General features: G+C 51.0%; 1 protein-coding gene across 2 annotated transcripts in view; it reads left to right on the top strand.

Annotated features, from left to right (window-relative positions):
- The first annotated feature begins 367 nt into the window (after positions 1-367).
- The window catches only part of AK8 (adenylate kinase 8), a 159,085-nt gene continuing 141,103 nt past the window's right edge, over positions 368-18,349 (top strand). For both annotated transcript variants that reach the window (XM_064371761.1, XM_021674102.2), the window contains exons 1-4: positions 368-444; positions 3,406-3,490; positions 10,925-10,974; positions 14,335-14,448. In XM_064371761.1, the coding sequence (XP_064227831.1) occupies positions 400-444; positions 3,406-3,490; positions 10,925-10,974; positions 14,335-14,448 (294 nt within the window). In that variant the 5' untranslated portion in view covers positions 368-399. The remainder of the gene's footprint in view (positions 445-3,405; positions 3,491-10,924; positions 10,975-14,334; positions 14,449-18,349) is intronic.

Here is an 18,349-nt window from a genome sequence, read left to right as displayed (position 1 = left end):
CGCTGACGGAACCAGAAGCAGGGTCCTCCTCCTGCCACCTCGGGGGGCCGACTCGCTCCTCTTGGGTTTCGTCGGGGGTCTCAAATCTGAGGAGGCCCAGCTGGAATCCACCTAAGGGTGTCCCCGCTAAGATGCTCAAATGGGGAAAGCGAGGCCGGGTTGGAGAAAGAACTTGCCCGAGCCGCCGAGCGCGTCTGCCGGGGAAGTCGGGGCGGGGGCGACGCGCGCGACACAGACTCCAGGACCCTGGCCGGGCGCGGAGGAGTCTGCGGGGCGGGGCCGCGGCGCGCGCTGATGACGCAATCGGCGCGGCGGCCCTAGCGACGCTGTTACTAGGGAGCGGCGCGCCGCGACGGCTGCATGGACGCGACCACCGCCCCGCACCGTATCCCACCCGAGATGCCTCAGTACGGGGAGGCGAACCACATCTTCGAGTTGATGCAGGTGACCTGGCAGCCCTGCCTGTCGCGACGTCGGCGGCGGCTCGGGAGCCTCCACTGCGACGTCGGGTGCGCGGCCGGGACCCGCAGCTGGGGCCGAGTCGGGAGCCCACGAAGCAGCCCAACTCTGGGTGTCCGATTCGTGTGTCGCCGTGACCCCGAGGGGGCCCTCGAGCTGGGGACGCCCTCTGGCCCTGCTGGGGTCGGCCTCGGGCGGACCCAGGGGGAGGCAGGGGGCCACTCGGGCCGGGATTTTGGCCCTGGCTGTACCGCCAGCGGGCCTTATGGTCTGAAACCAGTCCTTTCCTTTTCTTGGTTTCCCCACATGTGAAATGCCAGGTTGCAAGAGGTGGTCTCCCGGGGCTCTCCCGACGCTGACAATTCCCATCTGTAGAATTTGTGGGGAGCTTCTCGGCCCAGGTTTCTGAGGTGGGCGTTGTCCGAGTTCAAGCTAGCATCTCCATCCTCTGAGAGGGCCGCCTCTGGGACAGCAGCATCTCCCACCCTGGCCCCTCCTCTTCAGGGCCAGACGTCCCCGGCAGCTCCAAAGCTCTCATGCTGGGTCCAGGCCTGTGACTGGGCCCCTGTAGCTCACCATGTGACCTTAGGCAAGGCCCCGCCCCCGCCGGAGCCTCAGTTTTCCCTTCTGCACTTGATGAAAGTCAAGGCTTTCAGGAGCTGGAGGGGAAGAACTCTCAGCTACTCAAAGATTCTGAGAGGTAAAGGGAAGCTGGAGCTCAGTTTCTAGAACATTTGTCTGCTTCTCAGGGTACACCCCATCTCCAGGGGCATGGCAGGGAGGGCATGGTGGTGTCTGTGGTCATGCGAGCCTCTGCCCTGCACACTGGATAGCTGAGCCCAGACTAAGAAACCTGTGTCTGTACCTTCAGCAAACATGTTTCCCTTGGAAAGTGTTAACTGATGGAGGGAGAGTGAAAGATTCCTAAAACTGCTTGAGTGGCCAATCACAAATAAAATAGCTAGCTGGGTTAGAAGTCAGCAGGTCAGGGCAGGATGGGGGAGCATCTGGAGTCCTGTGGTCTACTCTAGAGAACCTGATGTGTTTTCCACAGTGATCGTTGGAGGAATTGCTCAAGAAAGCTTTTATTTATTTTGAAACAGAGTCTTGCACTGTTGCCCAGGCTGGAGTGCAGTGCTGCAGTCATGGCTTACTGCAGCCTTGAACTCCTGGGCTGAAGCAGTCCTTCTGCCTCAGCCCCTCCAGTCTCAGAAGCTGAGACTACAGGTGCAGGCCACCATACCTGGCTAATCTTTTTTTTTTTAATTTTTTATTTTAGTAGAGATGAGGTCTTGCTATGTTGCCCATACTGGTCTTGAACTACTAGACTCACAGTCCTTCTGCCTCAGCCTCCCGACAAGAAAGCTTTTAGTCCAGTATTTCCAGTTTTAGTCATCTGTGTATTCCCTCCATGGTTTTGACCATTTTCATTTTTTATACTTTTTATTTTAAAATAATTTTAGATTCACAGGAAGTTAAAAAATATGGATATCTGGTCTCCCCCAATAGCCCCAATGATAACATCTAACGTAACTGTAGCACATTGTGAAAACCAGGAAACTGGCATCGGTACAGTAGGGCTACCTGGACTGTAGGCCTGATTTGGATTTCCTCCTTTTTTGCCTGCATGGATGTTTTTGTTGTGCATACAGTTCTGTGCATTTATCACATGTACAGATTCGCATAACCACTACTGCATTTCCATTTGAACTAATCATTTGTTGAAATCAACTCACCTTTTAAAAAATTAAATAGCTGCTTTTGCCTCCTTCTAAGTGATATCCTTGAAATTATAGATTTGATGTACTTAGTTTTCCAATACACATTAAATACATGGTGATTTAAACACAAAATTTAAAATATTTATGTGTGAACCATCTAAAACCATCTCATTCCATCGCACCAGTGATATACAAACATGAATTCACTCCAGCTGTGCTACTGAACAGGTAGAGAAGCTGAGGCCCAGAGAAGGGAAGGGACTTGCTGATGAGGTACAGTGGGCCTGGAACCAAGACTTCTCATGGCTCGGTGCTGTTTTTCTTGCCCCACACTCCCTTCACTCCCAGAGGGCTGGAGCCCCTCTCCCTCCTTGTCCCTGGGGCTGAAGGATACCCCTTGTTGTGACAGCACAGCTGCTGTCAGCTCCCTCTCATTTCTGTGCCTAGGATTCTGCAACCCCAGAAGCCACTTTCCCTTGATATGTTTGCCTGATTGGATGAAATGGCCAGAATATCCCAGGACTGTTTAGAAATCTGGCTGGTAAATATTCCATTCGATTCTGGAGGGACACAGGTAGTGGTGATGGTCCTGTTCCCCAACAAACATCTGCACTGGGCATCTGCTTGACTACCAGGCATTGGGGTTCCAGGAGGGCTCTAGGTAGACAAGGAGGCCCACAGAACCCATGGCCTGCTGGGAGAATGATGGCTTGGTGAGTAGGGACAGGGTGAGGCATGGAATGTGGCGATGCCTGCAGGCAGGTACAGGAGCATCTGACATATTTACCTAGTGCACATACTCAAGAAGGTATGTTCCCATTGAGATCTGAGACTGAGCAGAAATTAGCCAGGATGAAAATGAAGAAGAAGCTTCATCTGCTAAGGGTCTGAGGGGAACGGCGATGCTTGAGAACTTGGAGAAGTCTCGTCTGGGAAGCCCAAAGGGCCCCAGGGGAGAGGCCCTTGGGACTGCCTACTCTGGATCGGGGTGAGGCTCCTCCACTTCTGCCTCCCTCTGGGTGCTCCCCAGCAGCACCATGTGGCCCCACTCATGCCTCTGTTCACGAGGACCCAAGCAGTTGCCAGTTTTGGCAGGAGCTGGGTCCCAGGCTGAAGGCATGTTTGGTGGGGTGCAGTGGAGAAAGCAGGCCCCATAGCTAGTACCTATGGTGACCAGGTGTCCCTGCTGGTAGTAATAAGCTGGGTGTCTGCCCTGTACCTACAGAACATGCTGGAGCAACTTCTGATCCACCAGCCTGAGGACCCCATCCCGTTCATGATCCAGCACTTGCATAGAGACAACGACAACGGTGAGCACTGGCTGGGGCTTCCCCTCCCGATCTTCCCCTTCCCTCATCCTCCTTCCCCTTCTCCCCCAACTCCTCTGCCTCCTCATCCTCCTCCTCTTCAGGGACCCTACCCCACCCTGAGAATAGCTGAGCACCATTCTGTCCTACCTGTGTCTGAAGGGAGGTCAGAAGGGAGGGATTTCAACAACTTGAGGTGGTGGTTAATTGAAAAATGCCTTAGTTTCTTTTGGAGCCCAACTTGTAAACATTTTCTTGCCAAGTTATTAAAATGAAAACCACAGAATGGCCTATGGAATCAATTATTAATGCTTTCGCCTGCCCTAGCTGATGTTGCGTTAGGTTTCAGCTCTGTCATCACTCCACTTGGCAGGTGTAAGTTTGGTTTCTCGTCTACCTAGACAGGCAAGCACTTGGGCTTTTCCGATGGTCTCATCATTGGCACCTGTTAATGAGTTTCTGAGCTCCCCAAACCTTTGCAATCGACCAGTGCAGGTGAGCCAGACCCAAGGCCAGAGCACAGAACCGGGGAGGATGGAGGCGCTCACACAAGGAAGGTCCCTCCACTCCATTCCACTCCACAGTCGATTTGCCAAGAGAGGATCAGTCCTTTCCACTGTGAGCTGTTGGGGAGGACTGATGTTTTGGAGCTTTTATGTTTCTTTCATTGGAGCATTAGCTGCTTTGAAGGAGCTACAGCTTAACAGTGAAATTAGCACTTGGTACAGCTGAAGACAGAGGCCTGAGATGCCCAGTGCAGAGGTTCAGAAGGCCCAAGGTGAGAAATGACGCTAGGAAGAAAGAAAGAGAGAGAGAGAGAAAGGGAGAGAGAGAAGAAAGAAAGGAGGGAGGGAGGGAAGGAGGGAAGGAAAGAGAGAAACAAAGGTGAGAGAGGAGGTTCCAAGCCTTTTCCTCGTGCCCTGCATGGGGGTCCTGACACATCCAGGCCTGGCTGCGGAGCAGCAGAGTGATGGAATCTTAGGTCCTGATGCCACTGCATGGAACTAGGTGGGCAGATTCAAAGAAAGACCCTACAAAGGGGCCACAAAGAGACCCTTTTCTGAGCCTCTAGTTAGGCACAAATGGCCGATTCACTGGGCATTCTCTTGTTCAGCAGATGTTGACTGAGAGTCCATGTGCCCAGGCAGGGGTGGAGTGGTGCTGGGGCGGCCTTGGAACCCCCTTCCCGGTGTCTGATTTCTGTCTCCCCAACCCCACCTTCCTAGTGCAGTTTATTCTGTCCTGCAGCGACTCTTAGAGACCGCCTTTCTCTGGTTGGCTGTTTATTATATGGCACAGGTTGGGGGTTCTGCCTCTCCAGATTCACCTGCTCTTAGGGTGGGTGTTAAAGCCACCCTGCCCTCCTGAGTGGTCCCTACTGCTGCAAACTTAGGCTTGCCCCCAGGCCTCACTGACTCCATTTGCCAAGGAAGAAGTTCCCACATTCCCCTTGCCCTCGTGGAGGCTTGGGTGTTGCTAAGCTCTTATTCCAGGGCTGTGGACAGCATCCCTGCCTCCACGCGGCTATCTTACACTGCCACCACCAGAGAAAGGATGGACAGCAAAGGGAAAGCAAAGCAAAAGGAAACACAAAATAGAAGCGAAAAAAGGGCCAAGCAACAGCTAACGTAAAAACACAGCAAGACTGAAAGTCAACCGCACGGCGCAGGCCTCTCCTGCCGCCCCATCCCCGCCACTGCCAGGGGCCCTTCAGCTCACTCACCTGAAAATATAGAGACCATGAGAGGTGGTTGCTCTGTGACCTCACTTTCCTCATTTGTAAAACGGACGTGTTTGGTTAACCTAGAGGGAAGCCGTGAAGCTCTGGTCTGGTCAGTGGTGGCTGAAGGAATGGGACATTCCTGATGCACGCATGGGTAGGGGGCTTCCAGGGATGCGATGTCGAGTTTCCACTAGTGAAAAGCTTGATAGATTTATCTAAATTAAAAACTGTGCTTGCCAGCTGGGCCAACATGGCAAAACCCCATCTCTACTAAAAATACAGAAATTAGCTGGGCGTGGTGGCACATGCCTGTAATCCCAGCTACTCAGGAGACTGAGGCAGGAGAATCACTTGAACTTGGGAAGCGGAGGTTGCAGTGAGTCAAGATCTTGCCATTGCACTCCAGCCTGGTTGACAGAGTGAGACCTTGTCTCAAAAAAAAAAAAAAAAAAATTTGTGCTTGAAAGCTGGGTGTGGTGGTGCACCATAGCTCCAGCTACTTGGTAGGCTGAGACGGGAGGATCACTTGAGGCCAGGAGTTTGAGACCACAGTGCCACAACTGCACCTCGAATACCACTGCACTCCACCCTGGGTAACATAATGAAACTTTAAAAAAAAAAAAAGTGCCTGATAATAATGTAACCACTTGAACTCTCATAAATTAGGTTGCACTGACACTTCCTGTTTGAAAATCCTACTAGGAGCGTGCCCTGTGCTCTTCTCTTTTTTTCTTTCCTTTCTCTCTCTCTCTCTCTCTCTTTTTTTTTTAGAGACAGGGTCTCACTCTGTCAACCAGGCTGGAGTACAGTGGGGTAATTATAGCTTACTACAGCCTTGACCTCCTGGGCTCAAGCAATCCTCCCGCCTCAGCCCCCTGAGTAGCTGGGACTACAGGTTCATGCTATTGCACTGGCTGATTTTTTAAATATTTTTACAGAGTTGGGGTTTCACTGTGTTGCCAAGGCTGGTCTGTGCTCCTGAGCTCAAGTGATCCCCTTGCTTTGTCCTTAAACCACTAACATCAAGGCTAACCTAGTTCCCCAGCCTAGAAATTCAAGAGCCTTGAATCTCAAGAAATTTGAGGCAGATTCAATCATCTCTTTATGTTTTGATCTTGCCCCTCTGTGTGCAGCTTTAATTTCAATGTCAAACTATCCACTTCATCAGGATTTTGAAGTTTAAACATCATCTTTCTGGTTTGGATGCAGTGTAAATGTCGGCTGGACAGCCACCCGGCTGCCGCCTCCATCCCTTCATCTCCTCTTCCCACTCTTCTCAGTGCCCCTTTCCCTTCACCCACAGGTCTGGGACTTCCCAGAGGCTCCCTCCGTGGAGCCCTTGCTGCTTTCTCTGCATTGCACCTGCTCCATTGCTCTCGAGCAGGGATGAAGGATCCAGACCCGCCTCGTGCCATCTCTAAGCTGGGGGCCAGCCTCCTGTCTGTCCTGAATAGCTGAGTCAAGCTGTTGGCCCAGATGCTCTCAGGGAGTAGAGTCACTGGGTCCCAGGAACCACTGTTTTGGGGAGTTTGTTTGTTCCCCACAGCCCTTTACTCCACTGCAGGCCCTCAGCTGGTGGCTTTTGTGGATGTTGGAACATTTTGTCCTTTGGCTCAAGTTCCAACCACTGAAATGGAAAGAAGAGAGGGACACCCATGGGTTTCTCTCCCTTTTCCCAAGCCTCTGCAGACGAATGGAGCAGAAATGGGAAGGAGGAAGGGAGACTACCCTGCCTTGGCGACTCGTCTAGGAGTGGGGAGAAGCCTCGAATCAGCTAAGCCCAATCCTCATGTGTCCTAGAAGAGTGTGGGCGGCTTGGAGAGACCCATGACGTCCAGCGTGTGTTTTTGTTCCTCTGGGCTGGTGTGTCAGGTCATCCTGCCCGCTTCCAGCCACGCAGCAGCCTCTACTAACTATAGCCAGGACCTCACCCCTTCCTCTTGCTGGGCCTGGGATTAACTGCCACACGCAGTGATGTGGCTGGTGACTGGTGTAGAAGGAGAGGAGGCCCCGGACTCAGTGCGGTGAGTGAGCACACGAGGGAGCAGAGGGAGCCCGACACATGGGCTGGCAGCCCCTTCGCCGCCAGAAAAGCAGATTTAGTACAAAGTGAGCATTTACAGTAGCCCTGGGCAATATTAAAGCAGGCGATGGTGTATATAATGGTATGTTTCGTTTTTTATCAAACGTTTGTCCAAGAAAGCCGTGTATTAGAGCTCCAATACCTAAGGGTTTTCTTGTGAATTTTAAATCATGCTCCTAGTTAAACCTCAAAAGGATCTGTGGATGGAAAGGTTTTTTGATTTCCTTTGAAGTGGTTGGAAGAAGTTGATTACTCTTGGCAGTCAAGCAGCCTTTTATGACACTGTTTATAAATAATTACTCATGAGCAGGGCTGGAGTTTCAAGGTGTTAGATTTTAAGAAACTGAAATTAATCACATAAATGTGTGGGAGAAATTAGGTGGGGAGAAAGGCCGTGGATGTTCCCCTTTTAAAGTATGTTCATAGATGTGTACCATTTGGGTGCCACTTACGGGAACCTGGAAGGGGAGGGTTTCCCTGCAGCCCCCAGCCCAGCAACTCTCAGGCGAATGCGTGACTCAGGAGTCAGGTTCATTCCCCAAGGCCATTGCCGAGCTGCATCTCCCTGCCCCTCTGTGCCCACAGAGTCCCGCTGGGTCTTGTCTGTGTTTGAAGGAGCTTCATTCAGCACGGCCTGTGGTCAGAGCCCTGGAGAGGCTGCTGGTGGTGCTGCATGAGCGGACCCAGGTTCCCCACTGCTCCCTCATCCGACTTTGGCCAAGCAGGTGCTCTTCCTGTGGTCCAGGTGAGCCCTCTGCCTCATGGACCAAGGCTCCTCCACCCTGAACACCCTTCCTGCCACTCCTCCCCACAAACCTCCCAAGGCACCCTGGCTCCCATCTTACCTCATTCTCTCACCTGACCACATGTCCTCAAAGCCACCTTGTTTCCAGACTTGTCCTGCAAGCAGTGTTTCCTACAGTTTCCTAGAGTGGCATTTCTCCCCCATGGGGAGGGCCCTGGAAGGCCTTGCCCTGGCCACAGCCCTAGAACAGAGAATAGGCCACTGAATGCCCACCCTGGCTCCCACCCCAGAAGCTAAAAACACCTTCCCAGCTTCCATGACAGTCAGGGCCTGAGCCTGCCACCAGAGCTTCACCTGCCAGACTCAGAATCATGGGCAGGTCCCAGAGCACTTCCTGGCAGCTCTGCAGGGCCTGGTTCCTGGGGGGAAGGGCAGCATGGTTGATGGCAGCACCGTGCCCACATGTGTCAGTGGCATCATGGGCACGGGCCGCACTGTCTGGTGTCTCCCCAGCCCATCTGGTAGCCTTGCTCGGGGTGTTATTCCTGTGGGGTAGCCCTAAGGGCCTGGCTCCCCAGCCTTTGCAGGACTCTGAGCCATGCTGGTTTTTATATCTATCTATCTACCTATCTGTTGATCGACTGATCAATCGATATAGATATTTTGAGACGAAGTCTTGCTCTGTCACCCAGGCTGGAGTGCAGTGGTGTGATCTCAGCTCACTGCAACCTCTACCTTCTGGGTTCAAGTGATTCTCCTGCCTCAGCCTCCCAAGTAGCTGGGATTACAGGCATGTGCCACCACACCTGTCTAATTTTTTGCATTTTCAGTAGAGACTGGCTTTCACCATGTTGGCCAGACTGGTCTCGAACTCCTGACATCAAGTGATCTGCCCACCTCAGTCTCCCAAACTGCTGGGATTGCAGTAGTGAGCAATCAACCCCCCTTCTCTTCTTGACTCATCCAGTTCCTGCACTTGTACCCAAACATGCTGACTGGCAGAGGGGGCCCTTGTTAAGACCATAGTAATGGTGGTGACAAAGGTGACAAACACTGAGCGATCATAGAACAAGATGGGGACAGCCAAGAAGGTGGTCCTGAAGCTCACTGTGTGTGGCTCCTCACAGTTCCAGTTGCCATGGGGTGATCCAGGAGGATGAGACTCCGTCTTTGCCCTTGGGAGCTTCTCTTCCTGTGGGGACAGCGACGACTCCTGTTTCTCAGCAGCATGCTGACATTCACCAGCGTGGAAGGCTGCAGCAGCCTGCCACTTGATCACGGGCCACCACAGGGAGCAAGAACAAGGATCTCAGGGAGGGAGAGGGAGTGGGAGGCCGGGGGTGCCAGGGGCTGGGGAGGGAGGACGTTCCTGATGGGAAATGACAGGTGGCAAGGCAGGAACATGGAGGGAACAGCCACAGGGAGAATAAGAAGGTCCACAGCTTCTGAGGTCAGAGGAGAGAATCGTTCCGTGAGTTACCTTGACTTCCTCCAAAAATGAGAAGGTACCATGAATTTGGACAAAGATCCATTTAAACCCAAGCAGCCGCTGGGTGTAGATGTGCTAACCGTTAAATTACTGGCCAAAAGCACACTGTCCAGCTCCTTTTCTGTGTCTGCCTCCAAACTAGAAGGCCATGCACCTCCCTCCTCTGCTGAGACAAGATTACCTCCCAGAAGCCTGGCCGGAAGGGGCTCTCATGCAGACGTTAGAGGCTCATGTGAGTTGCAGTGGACATCTGTTCATCTGTCCCTTTGGGTCAGGGGCCAGGCCAAGGTTACCAGCTCCCTACAAGGAGGGAGAGCTGGCACAATCAAGATGGTGTTCAGCACTCAGGCAGTGTGGGTGCAGACCCCACTGCTGTCCCCTTCATTTTGACCCAAGTGTGATGTCTTCAAGCACCCTTCTCACCATGCTGGTCATCTCTTCTCCGGTCACCAGCAGCCACTCTAGCTCCATCTCACCTCATCCTCTCGCCTGACCACTGTCCTCAAAGTCTGCTCATTTCCAGACTTGTCCTGCAAGCAGTATTTCCACCAACAGCGGCTTCTCTCACCTACGGGGAGGGCCCTGGAAGGCTTTGCTCCAGCTTACAGGCCTTGAACAGAGAAAGGGCCGCTGAATCTCTGCCCTGGCTCTCCCCTGCCAGAAGCTGAAAATGCCTTTCCAGCTTCCACAATGGCCAGGGCCTGGGCCTGCCTCCAGAGCTTCACCTGCCGGGTGAGCCCAGACTCTGGGTCACAGGTCCAGGAGCTCTTGGTTCACATCCCACTCTTGTCAGTAGTCAGGGTTAAGAATTCTGTGGGACCAAAACCAGCCGAGACTAAATTCAAACACGCTGCCATTGTCTTCCATTTGCATAGAAATGTCCGTCGGTTTATAAAACGAACATTTCTCGGGTTTTATAAATCTGGCCCAAACACTCCAGGCTTTTCCCATTACTTCCCTCTGTAAAGTCATGGGGATACAATTTGCTAAATAAAAAGGCATAAACATAAAAAAAAAAAAAAGCTTCTAAGGTCGATTTACATAAATTACAGCTTTATTGGAGAGAGCCTCCCTGAGACAAAGTCCTTGTTTAAAATGCTTTATGGTGTTTGAAATCCCAATTGCTCTTGATATTTATGAGTTTGGTAAGCGAGTTACCGTGTCCATGTCCCCTTGGAGGTAGAAGAATAAACCATCTTGGTGATCACTAAGCTCTCTAAACACAGAGCATATGTTCCGTGGCAAGAGCGCCTCTGAGCTGCTGGGTTACAAATGGCCGTGTCACTGGCAGAAAATGAAGTCTGGGGAGGAAAGACATAAGTACACCCCGAGTGCTGCAGACGTGGAAGGCTGCTTGTCATGTTGAGTGGTGACATTCAAATCTTTTTATTCCACAGTGCCGAGGATTGTGATACTAGGTCCACCCGCCTCGGGGAAGACCACCATAGTAAGTGTATCATGTTAAGTGTTGTGATACTGTAATATCTCATTTATCCTCCAGAGCTGGAATGAGACTGCACCTCCGTGAATTTCCAGCATAACTGAGCTTTTCTTCTTTTCCTTCTCCTCCTTCTTATTTTCTTCTTATTACAAAAGGTAGTGTGTATTCATAGCAGAAAACCTAGAAACTGCGAAAGACCAAAAATACAATTCCCCGACCATCCAGAGATACGCATTCCCTTAACATGCTTGGGTATACTTCCCACAGCTTTTTCTTGCCTGCATATACACTATCCTTGCACACCCTTTGTGATATCCTTAGGATAAATTTCCAGAAGTAGAAGTGCTGGGTCCAACAGTATACACATTTCACAGACTGACTTGGAATCCTACGATTCACTCTAAACATTTTAATTGTGAAATATTTAAAAGAATCAGAAAAGCACAGCAAACAATATCATCGATATTCGTGTACCCAACTCCCAGATTTTATGCAAATTTAACATGTCATCATATTTGCTTCGTTTATTCTCTCCCCATTTTGAAGAAAACATATCTTTGAAGATACAGCAAATGCTTGGGTCCACCTCTCCCACCCTTTTTCATCTCTCCCTCTGTGGAGGCATTCGCTGTCCAGAAACTGGTGGTGTGTACTTCATTCATCTGTGGCTTCAATTTTTAAGGTCCTTTTTTTTTTTCCAGAGTCTCACTCTGTTGCCCAGGCTGGAGTGCTTTGGTGCAGTCTGGGCTCACTGCAACCTCCGCCTCCTGGGTTCAAGCAATTCTTGTGCTTCAGCCTCCCAAGTAGCTGGGACTACAGGCATATACCACCACACCCAGCTAATTTTTGTATTTTTAGTAGAGATGGGGTTTCACCATGTTGTCCAGGCTGGTCTTGAACTCCTGACCTCAGGTGATTTGCCCACCTCAGCCTCCCCAAGAGCTAGGATTACAGGTGTGAGGAAACACGCCCGGCCTAAGGTCCATTTTAAAGTGCCAGAAACGTGTAAACATTTTATTTGTCTGAGATGGGACCCTTTTTACCTTTTATTTTTTATATTTATTTTTGTTTGAGATGGAGTCTCACTCTGTCACCAGGCTGGAGTACAGTGGCACTGTGATCTCTGCTCACTGCAGCCTCCGCCTCCCAGTTTCAAGCGATTCTCCTGCCTTAGCCTCTCGAGTAGCTGGGACTACAGGCACACATCACCATGCCCAGCTAATTTTTGTATTTTTAGTAGATACAGGGTTTCACCATGTTGGCCAGGATGGTCTTGATCTCTTGACCTCGTGATCCCGCGTTGGCCTCCCAAATTGCTGGGGTGACAGGTATGAGGCACCACGTCCAGTCCCTTTTTACCTTTTAAAAGCCTGGTTGGTAAACATCAGTGAACCCTTCCTCCGTGACTGGGTCATCGCTGTGAGCATGTGTCATGGACAGGATGGGGCAGGCTGTTCCCCCGTTTAACTGGCACCTTACCTTCTTCTGAAAAGGAGTTAAAATGGCTGATCCTTGTACAAACTAACCTGCATCTGCTATGCTTTTGGAGTTAGCATAGCTGTTCTACTCACCGGTCCATCTGTCCATTACTCAAATAGAAAAACTGGGCTACAGTTTTTCTATTTGATTTCTCAATATCAGGCTTTAGGGTTCCATGCCTTTCTGCAGTCAACCCACCTGCGTCCAACCATTTTGCTGCTTCACAATTCGAAACCAGGGACTCCCAGACCTGCTGATCATTAGCATTTCCAGGGTGCTATGAAAAAGGCAGGTTTCTGGAGTGCCCTACGGACCACATCATCAGAGTCCTGGAGCAAAGCCCATAAAAACTAGTAGTTAGAACACACTCCCCAGGTAATTCTGACAGTGGGAGTGAGGATGACAGATTCTGCATTTAGACAGAGAAGCTCGTTGAACTCGCTTTTCTGGAAGAGTCTGGTTGCTCAGTGGAGGCTCTTGTTCTGTCTTATTTTTTATTTTTTATTTTATTTTATTTTTTTGAGACGGAGTTTCGCTCTTGTTACCCAGGCTGGAGTGCAATGGCGCGATCTCGGCTCACCGCAACCTCCGCCTCCTGGGTTCAGGCAATTCTCCTGCCTCAGCCTCCTGAGTAGCTGGGATTACAGGCACGCTCCACCATGCCCAGCTAATTTTGTTCTGTCTTTGACATTTGAATTCTGGGGCCATCTGTGCTTGTTCCCTGTCCTAGCTCTTCTCTAGTCACTGGTAGGAATCTGCTGGGCTGAGCAGATTCAGAGCACAGAGACCTGCTTTCAGCAAGTCCCAGCATGGCTGAAGCGATCGAGTTTGTCCTCCCTGTCGAGGTCAGGCCCTGGCAGCTGGTGTTTCAGCAACAAGCCTTTTGGTGAATTGCTGTCGCCACTCCTGAGTGCCTTCGGAGACACATAGATCTGATAAGATGATGTACAGTCAAAAAGGAGCCCTCCTTCCCAGTGCTGTCATTGAGGCTTCCCGGCAGCAGGAACAGGGCCCCGGGCCCTGGAAGGTCCTTCAGAACCATCTCAATGATGAAATGGTCATCAGCACAATTTTGGTGTCAAGAATGTTTCAATGCATTATTCTTCCTTAAAATTTATTCTTCCCAGGCCGGGCACAGTGGCTCACGCCTGTAATCCCAGCACTTTGGGAGGCCAAGGCGGGCAGATCACCAGATCAGGAAATTGAGACCATCCTGGCTAACACAGTGAAACCCTGTCTGTACTAAAAATACAAAAAATTAGCTGGGCATGGTGGCGTGTGCCTGTAGTCCCAGCTACTTGGGAGACTGAGGCAAGAGAATTGCTTCAACCCAGGAGGTGGAGGTTGTAGTGAGCAGAGATGGTGCCACTGCACTCCAGCCTGGGCAACAAGAGGGAAACTCTGGCTCAAAAAAAAAAAAAAATTACTCTTCCCTTATAGACTATAGATTACTCTTTCCTTATAGACTATAGAGTTAATAATCAATGAACTAAACATCCCATTGATAGCACATGCCATCTCCTAATCTTTAAGGAAAAAGAAAAAGAACACTGAGTGTGGGTTGTTACTCATCCTTAGGTTCTGTCCTCAAAGTTCCTGTTCTAAATCTTCCTTGAGATGAAACTCATGGCCCACAGAGCTTGGAAAGCATGCCAAGGGCAGCTAAAATGTAGCCCGCTTGTAGGTCTTCCCACTTCATTTAAGTCCGTGCTGGGAGAAGAGATGCCGTGAGCAGGGCTCTTAGGCCTTCCTTGGTGACCTTCCTCCAGGTGGAAATCATTATGCTTCTCCATGGCCAACCTTTTCCCGTACAAGAGGGAAGGACCTGGCTGGCATTTTAATGGAGTCTTTTTACTCAAATGCTCTTTTCTTCTTTCCTTTCCTCAGGCAATGTGGCTCTGTAAACATCTGAACAGCAATCTCGTCACTCTGGAGAGCCTGATCTTAAATGAGTTTTCCTATACAGCCACTGACGCCAGGAGGCTTTATCTGCAAAGGAAGGTAGGACTGGCCTCGGGACAGGGGTAGGCACACAGCGGCAGTGCCCACTGTCACCCCCACTGCCACATGGCCATTGCTTGCCTTGTTCCTATTTCATTTTTGATTAAGTAGAAGAAAATGCTGGGGGTAAAATGAGATACAGGCAGGATGTGAAGGAAGGAGGAAGATAATTCTTTACTGGGCCCGCGTCCCGTTGGGTACTGAGGTGAGCTTTTGTGGTGGGAAAGCATCACGAGTCGAGTGAAGGAGGCAGTTTTATCCAAGCCTCTGGTGGAATGGTAGGCTTGCTCCTGTTCTTCTTAGGGTCAGCTGAGTAAATGGGTAGAGGCCAGTGCTGAGCCTGGTGGCCCATGCCAGGAGATGCCCAGCTGGGCTGCACCAGCAGGTGAAAGGGCAGCCGTCCAGCTGTCCCCAGAGTGGAAAGCCCCATGTTCTGTACCTTAGAGGTGTTTCCCTCCCGTCGCCCTGGGCACCCTGCTGCACAGGGCCCACCCTCTGGTCTAGGCAGTGCCCATTCACTCTGTCCCTCTCATGCATGTGGGGGAGCATCGCAGGAGGTGTGGGTGTTCCATTTCTAAAAGACCACCAGCTCTATATTTGAAAAACAGCTTCTCAAATAGAAACTCACAATATTTCTTCAAAACTCCCTCTGTCTGGGCATGGTGGCGCATGCCTGTAGTCCCCACTACTTGGAAGACGGAGGCGGGAGGATCGCTTGAGCCCAGGAGTTTGAGGCCAGCCTGGGCAACATAGTGAGACCCTGTCTCTAAATAAATTAAAAATTAAAAGAATAGTTTCCTTTGGAGCAGAGGCTTGGATCTGCCCTTTGGGGCTTCCTTCCCTGGAACCTGGGCTCTCTCTCGTTTGTGAGCCAGGATGACTGTGAACAGTGAGGCCAACGCTTCTGCCTTGAGCATTCAGTGCATGCTGCAGGCTTTCCAGGCCTCCCTGCTGGCCTCGTGATCCCAAGGCCTGTTGATTCAGGCCTACAAATGCGCTAACCAAGGCCTAAGCAAGGCCACCGTCAGGCCCCCTTTCACCCCGTGAGACAGAAATGCACGTGATGGCAACTTCAAGCCAAACTTTTAAACTTCAGTCCCTCACCGTGCCAAAGAAAACTTTTTCCCCGACCTTGCAGATTAAACTTGAGCATGGCAGTTAAAGACAATGACCAAAAAATGGTCAGAATTAGAATGTGGCAGCGAAGGAGTTAGGGCAGGGTCCACGGGAGTGGAGGCGGGACTTGGGTTCCCCTTCCCTGTGCCCTAAGCAGGCACTTCTTTTGTATAATGTTTAATCCAGGTCTGCCCTGTGCCCGACCACTAGTTGGGTGAGAACTTGGGGTCTCCCACTGGTCTCTGCAGTGGGGGGCTATAGCTGAGAAATGATTGGATCGCGTCTTCAACCTCATTCAATGAGCAAGGCCTTTTTTCTTTCTTTCTTTCTTTCTTTTTTGAGACAAGGTCTTACTCTGTCGCCCAGGCTGGAGTACAGTGGTGCAGTCACAGCTTACTGCAGTCTCGTCCTGGGTTCAGTTGCTCCTCCCACCTCAGCCTCCTCAAGTAGCTGGGATTACAGGTGCACACCACTATGCCTGGCTAATTTTTTTGATTATTTTGTAGATATGGGGCAAACGGGTGGAGGCAAGTTGCCCAGGCTAGCCTCGACTTCTGGGCTCAAGGGATCCTTCCACCTAGGTCTCCCAAAGTGCTGGGATTATAGGTGTGAGCCACCACACCTGGCTTCTGGACAAGGTCTTCACCATATGGTCGTGTGGCCACTGCTCTCCAAGAACTTGGATGTGAGTCACCAGGTCCCATTGACCACCAGGGAATGGCGGCTGGCAGGGCAGTTCTCATAGCCAGCCCTTGGCTTGAGGTAGCAGGAATCCACCCAGGCCGCCTGGGGCAGAAAGAGGATCGGGAGGGGGCCACGGGACTCCTGTGACCTGGTTGGAGGAAGCGAGGGCCAGCTCCATGGCTCAGCAGTCAGGAATCCAGGGCCTCGGCCTCTCCACCTCCCCAGGGCACTTCGTCTCTTACCTGCATCCTCTGTGCTTTCCTCTTCCTCCTCTCTTCTGTCTCTCTTATACTGCAGCCACTCGGGAGCACCACTCCATTTCTGTCTCCTGTGTCTTCAGTTGAGACCACCCACAAAGGCAGCTTCAAAGCCAAATCCTCAGGAAGGGGAATCTGCCCAGGCTAGCTGGTCGGGTGTTCCAGGCACAGTCAGCTCTGTTGAAGGTGTGCAGGGAGGACTCAGTGAGGCCACAGAGCTCAGATGAGGCCATGGAGACTCCTGGTTGCAGGGCATGGCAGTTCTCAGAGATGAGGAGTATGGGCTGGGTGTGGAGGTTCATGCCTATGATCCCGGCACTTTGGGAGGCCGAGGCGGACAGGTCACTTGAGGTCAGGCGTTCAGAAGCAGCCTAGCCAACATGGTGAAACCCCATCTCTACAAAAATACAAAAAAAGTAGCTGGGCATGGTGGCAGGTGCCTATATTCCCAGCTACCTAGGAGGCTGAGGCAGGAGAATTGCTTAAACCCGGGAGGCTGAGGTTGTGGTGAGCCAAGATTAGGCCGCTGTACTCCAGCTTGGGTGACAGAACAAGACTGTCTTAACAAAAAAAAAAAAGAGAGAGGGGTATGACTTTGCCAGACCCCCCAGCCCCAAATCTGCGTGTGACAAACAGCTCGATAGAGAAGGAAAGCCTGGCTCAGCAAGGTGGCTTCCCCCAGGGCAAGTCAGTCTCCAGCTGCCCTGCGTCTTACAGGAGCTGGAGTATGTGGCTTCAGCCTGCAGGGACACCAGCCTTTCGGGCGGGGAATATGGTTTTAGACAGAAAGTAGTTATCTCATTTTCTAAAGAAGATAAGCTTTTTGGGGGAAGGCTTATTTCTAGGACAAAAATATTTGTATTAGCTTTATAAAATTCAACAGAGAGGAAGGAGTTTAAGGAAATTCTTTCTGGGTTTCATTTTGCTAATTATCAACGTATTTCAGAGCACACTGAAGTGCTTTCAAGGGTGTCTTGTTGGGGTCCTTGGCTCAGAAACTCTGGTGGAGGGAAGAAAGATGAAAGGCCTGGATTTCAGGCCTCGTCAAGGAGTAAAATGTTGTGAAGAGCGAGTGGGTGCATGGCAGGCTTGGCCGTGCGTGGCCTCGTCTGCAGACGGCACCTGCCAGGCAGCGTCTCTCATTAAATGTCCTGTTTAAATTGTCTGCTGATTTGGAGTCCTTACGGCTCTTTTTGTAAGCAGTCATGATACCTTTAAATGCTTTTCTCTGGCGAGTCTTGGCTCTTTGCTCTCCTAAGCAGAATTATCTTACGTTGCCACTGTGAACCAAGACATCTCCATCTTAGCAATTTCCAAATGGTTTCCCAAATCCTTCCTAACTGCCTTTTTGCCACGCACTTTTCTGCAGTGCTGGGAGAGTGGAAGATGAGTTTCTTCTCTTTACCCCAGAAGCTTCCAGCCAGGGAGGAGACTGATGGTCCCATGAAACTCCACCAGCCCAGGTGTGGGAGCCAGGAAGCCTTGGTTAAAGCAAGCAATCAGTGGCTTGTTTGACTCAATTCGTTTCCTCATTCATTTGCGTTAGTCCTGAGCACCTACTAAGTTGTAGGCACTGGCTCTGGGTTGGGAAGAGGGTACAGGCTGCAAGATTTAGGAGCCCCCTGGAGGCCCACATAACCCACAGTTACACTAAGCAAAGGCTTCCCAAAGGGCACATTGTGACGTTCCAAGGCATGGAAGGGCCTGGAATCGGGCAGTATCACGAAGTCCACAGGGATTGTGCCCCAGGATGCTGGGGGCTCACAGTGGCCAGGGAGTTTTGTTTGTTTTTAATTGTTTGTTATGAAATCTCATAAAAATATCCAGAAGCCGTGAGGATAGTC

This window comes from Aotus nancymaae, unplaced genomic scaffold (assembly GCF_030222135.1).
Source record: "Aotus nancymaae isolate 86718 unplaced genomic scaffold, 86718_ANA_hifiasm-v0.15.2.pri h1tg000158l, whole genome shotgun sequence".
In the NCBI taxonomy this organism is placed as follows: Eukaryota; Metazoa; Chordata; class Mammalia; order Primates; family Aotidae; genus Aotus; species Aotus nancymaae.
The sequence above is the reverse complement of the archived record's forward strand: the minus strand, read 5'-3'. Positions and strand labels throughout refer to the sequence as shown.